Genomic DNA, 11633 nt, shown 5'->3' with positions numbered 1-11633 from the left:
TATGCCACCAAGTTTCTGAGAGCAGGTGAAGGCTTAATTGAGAAGTTGGCCGGTAACAGGGAGAATGGAGCCAGACCTTCAGGAAAAGTTGAGACTGCAGATTGAAAACTTTTGTTCTTCCCCTCTCCTCAGTGTAAAAAATGTAGCACTTTTTTTTATCAAATATTGACAATTATTAACAGTCTTGAAGAAAGCCACAGTCCGTCTCGAGGTGAGTGAACAGAGCGGTAATCGTCAGTGAGGCCCCAGGGAGCCTGTGGGGGTTAATTCCATAAAGCCTTCCTCGAGGGCTCTGACAGGTTTTAAGCAACAAAAATGTAACTCTTCCACTGGGAAAGCCAGTCATAATGAAAGTCTCCTTCTCCGGGATTTGAAGTGGAATTCCTCACCCATCCTTGATGGGAAAACAGGTTTGAATGGCACTGAAAACAGCAGGGGGGGCTCTGTGGTGCCATCTTTTTTTGGATGGGCAGGGAGGTGTGATCATAAATTTGCAGAAGAACTTCAACCCCCCCCCCCCCCATCTCTTTCCCATAAAGCCTGGTGGGGGGGGGGAGGGGGTGTACGGCGTTTTCCTTTCCTCCGGGACAGCGTGCAGGTGCTCGAACATCACGGTTTGGACCACCATCCCAGCTTTCAAATTGATTTTCCTTCTCTAGAGCACGGAACAGAAGATGGAGAAATACTTTGTGGCAGTCCATCCATCCCTCTCTCCAAGGGGCCCTGTGAGCCGGTGGGATTCCCTTAAGAAGCTGCAGCGTGAAGGGTTTCACCTGTGAACCCGATGGCACTGGCCTCCCCAACGGGGCTACTCTGAACGGTCGGAAAGTGGGGCGGGTGACAGGTTGAGATGAGAAGGGACCCCCCTCTCCTGCTCCCACAGTCCCTTTGTATCCCCTGAGGGGGAGATTCTCCCCCCAACCCCCCCCCACCTCCACCTGCCCAGGAAAAGGCCAACTGGTCCCGAACTAACAGGGTCGCAGATTCTCCAGCAAGTTGGGACTGTCTGTGGATGGTTTGGTTCCTCCCTCCCTTTGGCGGTGGATGACTCTGTGCCCACCTTGTTCCTCTGCCCCCAGCCCACCTCTAGTCACCCAGCTCAGCAAGGGCCAGCCGGGGGATGGGACCCTGCCTCCAGGCAGTCCTGGGGCCAAGTTCCGGCTCCTGCTGCCAGTCACTTGAACAAAAGAAGAAGAAAAGAAAAGAGCTTCGACCGGGGGGCCAAAGCTGTAGGCTTCTCAGGGTTTTCCTTGCCTGTGTTCCCCAAAGACATACGGGGCAGGGTGGAGCAGGAGCGGACAGCTGGGCCTCCCCCCCCCCCCCCATCACCCCGCCACCCCTCTGGGCCCCGTGTCCAGTTTCAGTTGATCTCGCCTTCTGTGAACTCCTCTTTGATGGACTGTTTGCGGGACTTACAGTCGGGGAGGTCAAAGCCAAAGTCTGCCCAGTCGTCGGCCCCGCCGCCACGGTTGGGGATGGTGATGGTGTGGCGCACCCGGAAGTGCACGGCCTCCATGACCCGCTGGCGCTGGAGCTCGCCCGAGCTGCCGATGGAGATGGTGGAAGCGTTGCTGCTGGAGCGGATCAGCTGCTGGGCCCCGTAGTCGTGGCTCTGTTTCAGGTCCTGGAGGCCCCTCCAGATGACCATCCTGTACTGGTCCGGGATCTTCAAGGCGCCGAGATCCTGCAAGGGCCATGGGGGGAGTTTGGGTAGATTAGAGACAGCCCACTCCTCACTGCCCCCCAGCTCCTTTGTCTGAGTCTTTATCAATCAACCAATCAATCCATGGTGTCTGTCGAGCGCTTTCTGTGTGGCATCTCCCTGACTTGCTCCCTTTATTCATCCTCACCTCCCGGCCCCACAGCACCTATGTACATAGCTGTAATTTATATTAATGTCTGCCTCCCCCTCTAGACTGTCAGCTTGTTGTGGGCGGGAAACTTGTCTGTTATATTGTTCTCTCCCAAGTGCTTAGTACAGTGCTCTGCGCACAGTAAGTGCTCAATTAATATGGTTGACCGAGTTGAGGGCTGGGAGAGACCACAGGGAAGGTCGACGCGACCCCTGCCCTCCAGGAGCTACTCTGTCTTGGTCTCTTAGCAAGAGCAGACTCAGCCGGGGCTGCGGCCGGGCCACCTGCTGGAACTCCAGGGGCTGAATGCTGGCCCAGAGCTATGGGGATGGAGAAGTTCAGGACTATGTCAACAGCAGCAGTTACGGCCCTGCCTCCCAAGAATGCTACTCACTCCGACTAGAACATGATGGTAGAATTAAGGACTGTCCTCCCAAACACATGTGTCTGTCTGGATACAGCATCACGTGATGTCAGAAGGGGCGGCCGTGTCTTGCCACCCTGGACACATAGTGTGGACTTTACTGCAGATTTCTGCAAGAACACGACCCCTGGCCCAGGGAACATTGGATGTGCTGGTCTGAACTACAGGGATGAGTCGCTGTCTCTCTGGGGAAACGGGTTTGAGTGGGAGCTGCTGCTTATCCCTGCAGGTGCATTTGAGCAAGTGTGTTGAGCTGGGAAAAGGGAAGAGGAAGGCTGGAGACCTTTCCTCTCTGGCCTCGGGTAATCAAGCAGAGGCCCAGGCCTGGCCCGTGCTTGGCAGCTGATGTGGAAGCAATCCACCTTGTGCTGGGATGTGTCTAGGAGGCAGGGAGGAGAGGGAGCCTGAAAACCCATGCTTCACCTTTGACCAGGCCCAGCCAAAGCGGCCACCTCGAGGCCCCAGTGATGTTGAGTGGAACCGATGTGCTCATGGGCTGCGTGGGGCCCAGTGACTGCTGTTCTCCCAAAAGGTTCGGAGAAACTGGGGAGCTGGCGGGAAATTGGGGAGTGTCTTCCGGAGGCACTGGTCCATCTGGACCCAGCACAATAGGTTGCCGGTATAAAGTGAGGCCAAGAGTCTGAGGCTCCGGTCCGGTCATTGGGTGGGCCGGGGGAGACTGTCTCACCTAGGAAAATACTGTAATGTTGACGTGTCTCTCTGGAGGAAAGGGGCACCGGTCAGCCGTGTGGACTCTGTCAGGCCCCAGGTCCTGTCTCCCCTCCTCCCCATTTCCTCCTTAGCTGCCCCAGCCCCACCCCACCCCACCCCACCGAGACCATTCCCCACATAAATTTTGAAAGCACAGGCATTTCACTAGGGGAGACAAAGGTTAGCATTTCTACGTGGAGTTCGGTGATGGGCAGGGGGTTCAGCCCGGTGGGGGCTTTATGAGACACACAGATGATGTCACTCGGGGGCAGGGCGAGGGAGTTAGTTGTTAAAAACGCTCAAGACTAATCTAAGCAAACGGCCACCACTCTGACCACAAAACATTGGTTCTTTGGGGCCACGGCCTTGGCAGAACCATGGCCAGAACTGGTTGCGACAGTCAGTCTCTGTGCTGTGAACTGGCTGGGGATGCTGAGATTTCCCTGGGGAGTGGTGGAAAGCGAGGTGGAAACCCTTGGTCCTGTCCCAAGTCAGAAGTGAGTATCTTACATGGATTTCCTACATTCATCCAAGTCTAAGATCCCCTCTAGATTGTAAGCACCTCGTGGGCAGGGAACACGTTCAAATCTGTTATTATTTATTTGTAATTTTTATTTTATTTTATTTTTTGTATTTTAATGTCTGCCTCCCCCTCTAGATCGTAAGTTTGTTGAGAGCAGGGAATATGCTTATTGTTGTACTATACTCTCCCAAGCGCTTAATGCAGTGCTCTTCACACAGTAAGCGCTCAATAAAAACAATTTAAAACAAAATCTATATCATAATCTCTCAAGCGCTTAGTACAGTGCTTCACACAGAATAAATGCTCAATAAATATGATTGATTGAAGAGAGTGACTAGGCTGGGGGGCAGGGAAGGGGGAGGCTGATGGCAACCCTTCCTCTCTGGCCTCAGGTAATCAAACAGAAGCCCAAACCTGGCACGGCAGCTGAAGGAAAACACCTTATGCTGGCCTTTGTCTGGGGAGGCAGGGAGGAGAGGGAGCCTGAAAGCCCAGGCCTCACCTTTGACCGGAGCTGGCCAACGGGAGCCAATGGAAAAGTGACCCCCTATGTGGACGCGACGTTTGTGTAGTCCATTAAGGAGATGTGTAACCTAAGCTGAGGCCCAGAAGGCTGGTTGAAATGGGAATCCACCCACCAGCCGGGCCCCTCCAGCCTCAGAGACATTTCTAACGTGTCCTCCATTTCTTTTTTTACACCTCAAAATCTGAGCACCATTCTTATCTAATCTGCTTTTTTTAATTGCCTTCATTTCATTGTTCATTTTTCCCTGATGACTCAGACTCGACGGTGACTAGATCTTGGACTTTTCTTGAAAATTCTGAATCCCGGCCAGCGAGAAATAGAAATGTAGATGTAAGTCATATGGGTTAAGGGCAGAGAGGAAGGCGTTTCCTCTGAACTGGACAAGAAAGGAAAAGGGGTCACCAGAGGAATCCCCTTTTGCATTTCTGAGGCCCCTGCGTCCCCTCAAGGATGTAAGCTCCTTTTGGGCAGGGAACGTGTCTACTGACTCTGTTGTGTTTTCCTCTCTTAGGCGCTTAGTACAGTGCTCTGCACATAGTAAGCACTCAATAAATACCACTGATTGATCGATGGCTTGATTGAGCTCTAGAACCTGCAGGCGCCCCCGCGGCGAGGAGAGATCTGCCCGGAGCATTTACCTCGAGAGTTAGGTTCTGCAGGTGATAAATGTTCTGCAACCCTTGGGTTGTGAAATACTCGATGCAGTTTGGACAGCCCAATCCTGTTAAAAAACTGCAGAGAGAATTTGGAAAGTAAGGTGGTGTGAAGACGTCCCAGACCCCAGCCCTGCTCTCCCATTCCCCTTTGGGTTGGGCCCTGATGGCGGTGGTTGGGCTGAGGGGGGGAATGAGGGTCCAAATTCCCCAAGGTTTCCCAAGAGCAGCATGGCCTAGTGGATACAGCACAGGCCTGGGAGTCCGAAGGTCGTGGGTTCTAATCCTGCCTCCCCCACTTGCCAGCTGTGTGACCTTGGGCAAGTCACTTCACTTCTCTGTGCCTCAGTTACCTCATCTGTAATATGAGGATTGAGACGGTGAGCCCCTCGTGGGAGAGGGACTGTGTCCAACCCGATTTGCTTGTATCCACCCCAGTAGAGAAGCAGCGTGGATCAGTGGAAAGAGCACGGGCTTTGGAGTCAGAGGTAATGGGTTCAAATCCCGGCCCCGCCAATTGTCAGCTGTGTGATTTTGGGCAAGTCACTTCACTTCTCTGGGCCTCAGTTCCCTCATCCGTAAAATGGGGTTTAAGACTGTGAGCCCCCTGTGGGACAACCTGATCACCTTGTAACCTCCCCAGTGCTTAGAACAGTGCTTTGCACATAGTAAGCGCTTAATAAATGCCATCATTATTATTACTTAGAGCAGTGCCTGGCACATCGTATGCCCTTAACGAATACCAGAATTATTAATTATTATTATCATTAAGACCAGGCAGAGGGGAGGCTTACCTCTCTATGCCCGTGGAGGGGTCCTGGGGCTCCCGGGCAGAGAATGGTTCATCCCTACACCCTACACTCCAATGACCAACTGGAGGAGCTTGCTCGCATTCTGGCTGCCTTCCCAACAGTCCTCCTTTGGGTGAGTCTGGGTCTATTAGGCTTTCCTAAACACCAGAATTAAAGTTGGCTTGGGTTTGGAGGAGGCTGGGCCTCACCCATGGCATCCTGGCTTTCTCCACCTCAGTTGGAGGGAGCAGCATGGCTGGAGGAAAAGATCCCAGGCCTGGGAATCAGAGGACCCGGCTTCCAATCCCAGCTCTGCCACTTGCCTGCTGGATGACCATGGGCAAGACACTTCACTTCTCTGGGCCTCAGTTTCCTCATTTGTAAAATGGGAATTCAATCCCTGTTCTCCCTCCTACTTGGAATGTGAGCTCCTGTGGAACAGGGATTATGTCCAACCCGAATATCTTGTACCTATCCCAGTGCTTAGTACAGTGTTTGGCACATAGTAAATGCTTAATAGAAATAACTGGTAGCTGTTATTTTTAACTGCAGCCCTAACACCTGCCACACTCCACTGCCTGACCGGAGAGTGGGCTTGGAGCCCTGCCACCCACTTGCAACTGGATTGGCATCCAGAGCGGGCAAAATCACCACCCGGGGAGCTGCCCCCAAGGCCTGGAGCAGAGATGACAAGTTTGCCCAAAGAAAGCTGTCAGCACAACCTGGTCTAGCGGGGACAGTGGGGAACCCCAGATGGTGATTCCAGGTGAGGTACTAAAGGAGACAATGTGGCCTGCTGGAAAGAGCGTGGGACTGGGAGTTGGGAAACCCACTTCCTAGTCCTGCCCCTGGCCTACTGTGTGGCTTTGGGCAAATCACTTAACATCTCTGGGCCTCCGTTTCCTCATCTGTCAAAAGGGTGAAGTAATCCCTGCCCCCCAGGCATGTCGTGAAGAGGAAAAGAGCTCTCAGTTGCACTAGGACTTGGGGAAGCATGAGCGCTGACTGTAGGTTTCCTGGGATCGTTCCCGTGCAGGGAGCCTGGCCCAACCTCCTGGTCAACCCGAAACCTCTAGATGCCTGCAGCAGGGCTTTGGGCACGTGTCAGCGATGCATGCAGGTTCCACGGTGTGAACCATGAGCCTCAGATTGCTTGAGGGGTATCCCAGTGTCCACCACTGAGCCGGCACTTTCAACAGGCCCAGATTTTTTAGAATCCAAGTGGTCCCTATGCCCATCAATTACAGTAATAAATAATTGTTCATTATACTATTAAGTACTCTCTATGTGCCAAATGCTGTGCTAAGTGCTGGGGCAGGCACAAGATAATCAGATTGGACACAAGTAGAAAGAGGCAGGCTACCTTATCCCCAGAGAGGTGAAATGACTTGCCCGAGGTCATGCAGCAAGCCACTGGCAGAGCTAAGACTAGAACCTGGGTCTCTTGACTCTCCACTCCCCTAGAGCCTCTTTGGTTAGAGAGGCTGGGGAGGCTTTGGTCCGGTCCCTCCCTGGGACAAGGGGGCACCCCGGCTAGATTTCTAACAGGGTCTTCTCTCTCCCCAAACCGGCCTTCACCTAGGCCACTGGGAGGGAAAACCCGGCCGTCAGCCAGCCTCGGGCCGCTCTGTTGTCTGCTCAGGCTCCCTGGGCTCAGCGAGGAGAGGCGGGACAGGAACGCACCCTGAGAGTGGGGACTGGCAGCCACCTAGGCCGGGACCATGGGCCTTCTGGTATGTTTGTCCAGTTTGGGGCGTGGGGAGGGGCGCTACATGGAACCAAAGCTGAGAGCAGTGTGGTGAGGGGAGGAGGCCTGTCCCGGGATCATCTGGGCAACTGACCGGGGGCCAGAGGGAGGGAAGGGGTCTGTGTGAAATAGCCCACAGTGGTTTCTCAGATGGGACCGGTGACCAGTCTACCAGTGGCTACAGGCCGGGTCTGAAGTCAGAGGATGCAGAAATGGGGACTGGGGGAGGAAATGGCACCACACACTGACACTTATGTTCATACATGTGCACATGCATACGTGCACACTCGTTCGTACATGGACACAGTACAGGTGAACACACATAGAGATACACATGTTCACACACGCACACACCCCGAGCCCTGGGGGCTGGTTTACCTGACGAGGCTGGGGTCCGCGTTGTAGGGAGGTGGTGGGGTGCAGTGGGACCCCGAGACCATGGGCTGCGGCGCGTGCCCGCCGTTGATTTCCCCGTTGGGCTGCATGGGGTGGCCGTGGCTGTTCAGCATTCCAGGACCTGAGGGCAGCAAGAGCCAATCCTGCTGTTGGAGGGTGGGGAGACCCTCCCCTTCCACCGGAGCAGAAGAAGGTGGGGCTGTGGTTGGGGGAGTGCTCTGCGAGGCTCAGGGAAGGTAGGCTGAGCCCTGCCATTTCCCCTTTTGTAAGGATTCCCTGCTCCTTTCCCAACTTTTCAAGCCCACCTCCCCCAAGAAGGCCGCCCTCATCAGTAAGGAGGGAACCATCACCTGGCTTGACCCCAAGCCCTTTCCCCTGGCTGTCAGATGCAGCCCCCACCGGCATGGCTCGGACCCCAAAGGGGTGCCTTGGGGCCCATTCTCAGCGCTAATGAACAAGGATGGGTCTGGTGAGATAGCAGATGAAGCCATGACCGCTTCCCTCCCTCCTTCCTCTCCCCATGGGTTCTTCTCCCCACCTTCTTTCCCTTTCTCCCCTACTTCCTCGGCCCTTCCCCCCTGCTTCTCCCCCTCTAGCCTGTCAGCTCGGTGTGGGCATGGAATGTATCTGTATTATTGTTATATTGTACTCTCCCAAGTGCTTAGTACAGTGCTCTGCACGCAGTAAGCGCTCAATAAATACAAATGACCGCCTGACTGACTGACTGTTCTCTCTGTATCTCTCCATCTCTCCCTCCCTCCCTCCCATGGGCAGACTCCTTCACATTTAGTGCAGGCACCATCGATGCCTGTGATGAGGCTTGAGAAAGGTGACTGCAAAGGCATGTCCATCTCTCCAAGGACCCAAGGTCCTATGGGTGATACCCCTGCTCATCCTCCATCACCACCAAGCTGCCCAGTTCCCACTGAGATTTGGATAGAGGTCAGGGCACTCTTGACACGACTTTGCCCTGGGAGTGGGATTACCCTGCCACCTGGAGCCTCTCCACCCCGCCAACCACCCCCTGCTGATGTGGGCCCCGGGGGTACCATGGGGAGGCTGTAGCCCCGGTGGTGAAGGTATGGCTGCTCTGGTCCTGTCCCCCCACAACCCCCAGTCCCCTCTCCCTCACCCCCCATGAGTTAACATACCCACAGGCCCCAGGTTGGCCCCAGCAGTGGAGCTGTGGGCCGTGGGCTGCCCCACCAGCTGGTTGACGGAAGGCAGCTTGTTGACGACCCCGTGGACTTTGTTCATTGGCGACAGGACCGGGCCGTATGAGGAGGGGGACTGCAGGTGACTCCTGTCCGGGAAGAGGGGTGCGGTCATCCCAACAGCCAGCGGGGCAGATCCGGATGCCCCCGGCCCCCAGCGAGAAACCCCCTGCCTGCTCACTCCCTCCATGATGGGGGCGAGGCTGCTGGTGGGTTGGTTCAGGGGTACCAGGTGGATGACACTGACCGCATGTGCTACCTTGCAGACCCAACCCAAGGGGTTCTTGGTTCCCTGAGGGACGAATGGGGTGCAGGGGGAAGGAACAGGCTACTGGGTGATGCTGAGATTAACCCGGGGAGAAGTTGACGCATAATGGGGGCAACCTGAGAGGAAGGGCTTTGTGCCTGGGGCAGGTGGGAAGTGTAGGGCCTGGGAACGTCGCCGGAATTGGGGATGAGCTAGGGGGAGACTGGGACAGGTGTCAGGGGAGAGGAGGCAGGGCAAAAACTGGGAGGTTCTAGGGATGTGATGCCTCGATGGAACTCTGGACTGGGGTTGAGGGGTTGGAGAAGCAGCATGGCCTACTGGTTAGAGCACAGGCTTGGGAGTCAGAGGAGGTGGGTTCTAATCCCGACTCTGCTATTTGTCTGCTGTGTGACCTTGGGCTAGCCACTTAACTACTCTGTGCCTGTTACCTCATCTGTAAAATGGGGACTAGGACTGTGAATCCCACGTGGGACAACCTGATTGTATCTACCCCTTGCTTAGAACAGTGCTTGGCACATAGTAAACCCTTAACAAATACCACAATTCATTATTATTATTACTAGGAAGGGGGCAGCTGGGATAGGGAAGAGGCAGGAGCTTCTCCAGCCCCCTCTTCTGCTCTCCATGGCCACCTCTCTACGTGACTAGTCCAGGGCTTTTAGCCTTCAGTAGGCACCCTTTAAATGCCATCGGTTGATGGACTGGTGAGTCCCCGTGTCTACTTTGACTCCAGGCCGGCCCAGACAAAGAGCTCAGCCGGCTACATTGCCAGGTCCCTGTCTGGGGAACCCCCCTTCCCCAGGTCCTGCTCCACCAGAGCTGCTCCCTAGAAACACAGGTGACGGACCTGAGGCCGGGGGCATCTTTGGTCTCCCTGCCCCGCCAGCCCAAGGGGTTGCAGAGTGACAGGAAAATGGCCAGAAGGGAGGAAGCGTGAGGTCAGGGGCATGGATGATCCTAGAGCGGGAAGAAGGGAGGGGGCGGGAACCCGCTGGCACTTACGGCCTCTGCAGGAGCTGCTGCTGTTGCTGTTGCTGCTGTTGCTGCTGTTGTTGCTGTCGATAAGAGTCAACCAGCTGCTGGGGGACGAGTTCGACCAGCTCCAAGCTCTCTTTGATTTTCATGAGGATCTCAAAGTTCTCCCGTCCGCGCACCTGGGGCAGAGAGACAGAGACAGAGAGACTGAATCACTGTGGGCACAGGGAACGTATCTACCAACTCTGTTATGTTGTACTCTCCCAACTGCTTACTAAAATGCTCTGCACGCAGTAAGCGCTCAATAAGTACAATCAACTGATTGATTGGTTATGGGGGGTGGGGGACAGGAGGAAGCCCTCACGACTTGGTCCTGCCTGGCCTAAAGCAGGCCAACTTCTCCTCGCGGACCTGGGACCCTCTGCTTTCTAGCCATCAATGAATCGTATTTATTGAGTGCTTATTGTGTGCAGAGTACTATACTAAGTATTTATGAAAGCACAATATAGCAAAGTTGGTAGAAACATTACCTGTCCATAAAGAGCTTGCTGTATGATTTATAGTTTACAGTTATAGTCTATCGTTATAGTCTATAACTATATATAGAGAAGCAGCGTGGCTCAATGGAAAGAGCACGGGCTTTGGAGTCAGAGGTCATGGGTTCAAATCTCAGCTCTGCCAATTGTCAGCTGTGTGACTTTGGGCAAGTCACTTAACTTCTCTGTGCCTCAGTGACCTCATCTGTAAAATGGGGATTAGGACTGTGGGACAACCTGATCACCTTGTAACCTCCCCAGCACTTAAAGCAGTGCTTCGCACATGGTAAACACTTAATAAATGCCATCATTATTATTATTATATATAAAATACAAAAAGTATGTATAGTTATGTATAGCTATATAATTATATAGTTGTAGTCTATAGTTATAAATCTATAACTTCTAGGACTTCTAGGATGAGGGAGGTGCTAGGGGACTATGGGACTTTTCTCAGACCTTCTTTTAACCCACCCACCCACCCAATCAATCAATTAATCAATCATATTTATTGAGTGCTTACTGTGTGCATGGCAATGTACTAAGTGCTTGGGAGAGTACAACACAACAATATAACAAACACATTCCCTGCCCACAACGACCATGCAGTCTAGAGCAGAAGTCAGACATTAATATGAATAAATAAATAAATTACAAGTATGTACATAAGTGCTGTGGGGCTGGAGGTGGGAGTGGTGAATATAGAGAACAAGTCAGGGTGACGTAGAAGGGAGTGGGAAAAGAAGAAACGAACCACCCTCTCCCCCGTCCACCCCGACCCCAATACTAGTGGGATTCCACCCATCCCAAGACGGGGCCAGGGGCTCAGCCTTCCCATAGCCCTCCAGGGTCAGACCCAACATTTCCGGACTTTTCTGACTCCATCGGTCCCCTCCCTCCCTGGCTATCTGCCCGAGGGGGTGAGCCAAGCCTGGAGCCTAGAAGCTGAGGCTGGAGCCTAGATCCTGGCTCCAGTCCCTTCCCGGCAATTCCCAGTCTGCCTTCCCAGCTGGTCC

At 53.9% G+C, this 11633-nt stretch overlaps 1 protein-coding gene across 2 annotated transcripts in view; it reads right to left on the bottom strand.

Annotated features, from left to right (window-relative positions):
- Positions 1 to 565: 565 nt before the first annotated feature.
- Positions 566 to 11633, bottom strand: part of TP73 (tumor protein p73) — a 197586-nt gene continuing 186518 nt past the window's right edge. The window contains exons 10-15 of one of the 2 annotated variants that reach the window (XM_038746629.1): positions 10109 to 10260; positions 8776 to 8927; positions 7607 to 7745; positions 4676 to 4769; positions 1417 to 1684; positions 566 to 655 (exon numbers count right to left, since the gene is read on the bottom strand). In XM_038746629.1, coding sequence (XP_038602557.1) covers positions 654 to 655; positions 1417 to 1684; positions 4676 to 4769; positions 7607 to 7745; positions 8776 to 8927; positions 10109 to 10260 — 807 coding nt within the window. In that variant the 3' untranslated portion in view covers positions 566 to 653. Of the gene's footprint in view, positions 656 to 1353; positions 1685 to 4675; positions 4770 to 7606; positions 7746 to 8775; positions 8928 to 10108; positions 10261 to 11633 lie in introns of those variants that run through there. The other variant, XM_038746628.1, reaches the window with a different exon arrangement.

This window comes from Tachyglossus aculeatus, chromosome 5 (assembly GCF_015852505.1).
Source record: "Tachyglossus aculeatus isolate mTacAcu1 chromosome 5, mTacAcu1.pri, whole genome shotgun sequence".
Classification (NCBI taxonomy): domain Eukaryota; kingdom Metazoa; phylum Chordata; class Mammalia; order Monotremata; family Tachyglossidae; genus Tachyglossus; species Tachyglossus aculeatus.
Note: the sequence above shows the minus strand (reverse complement) of the source record. Positions and strands in the feature narration are given on the sequence as shown.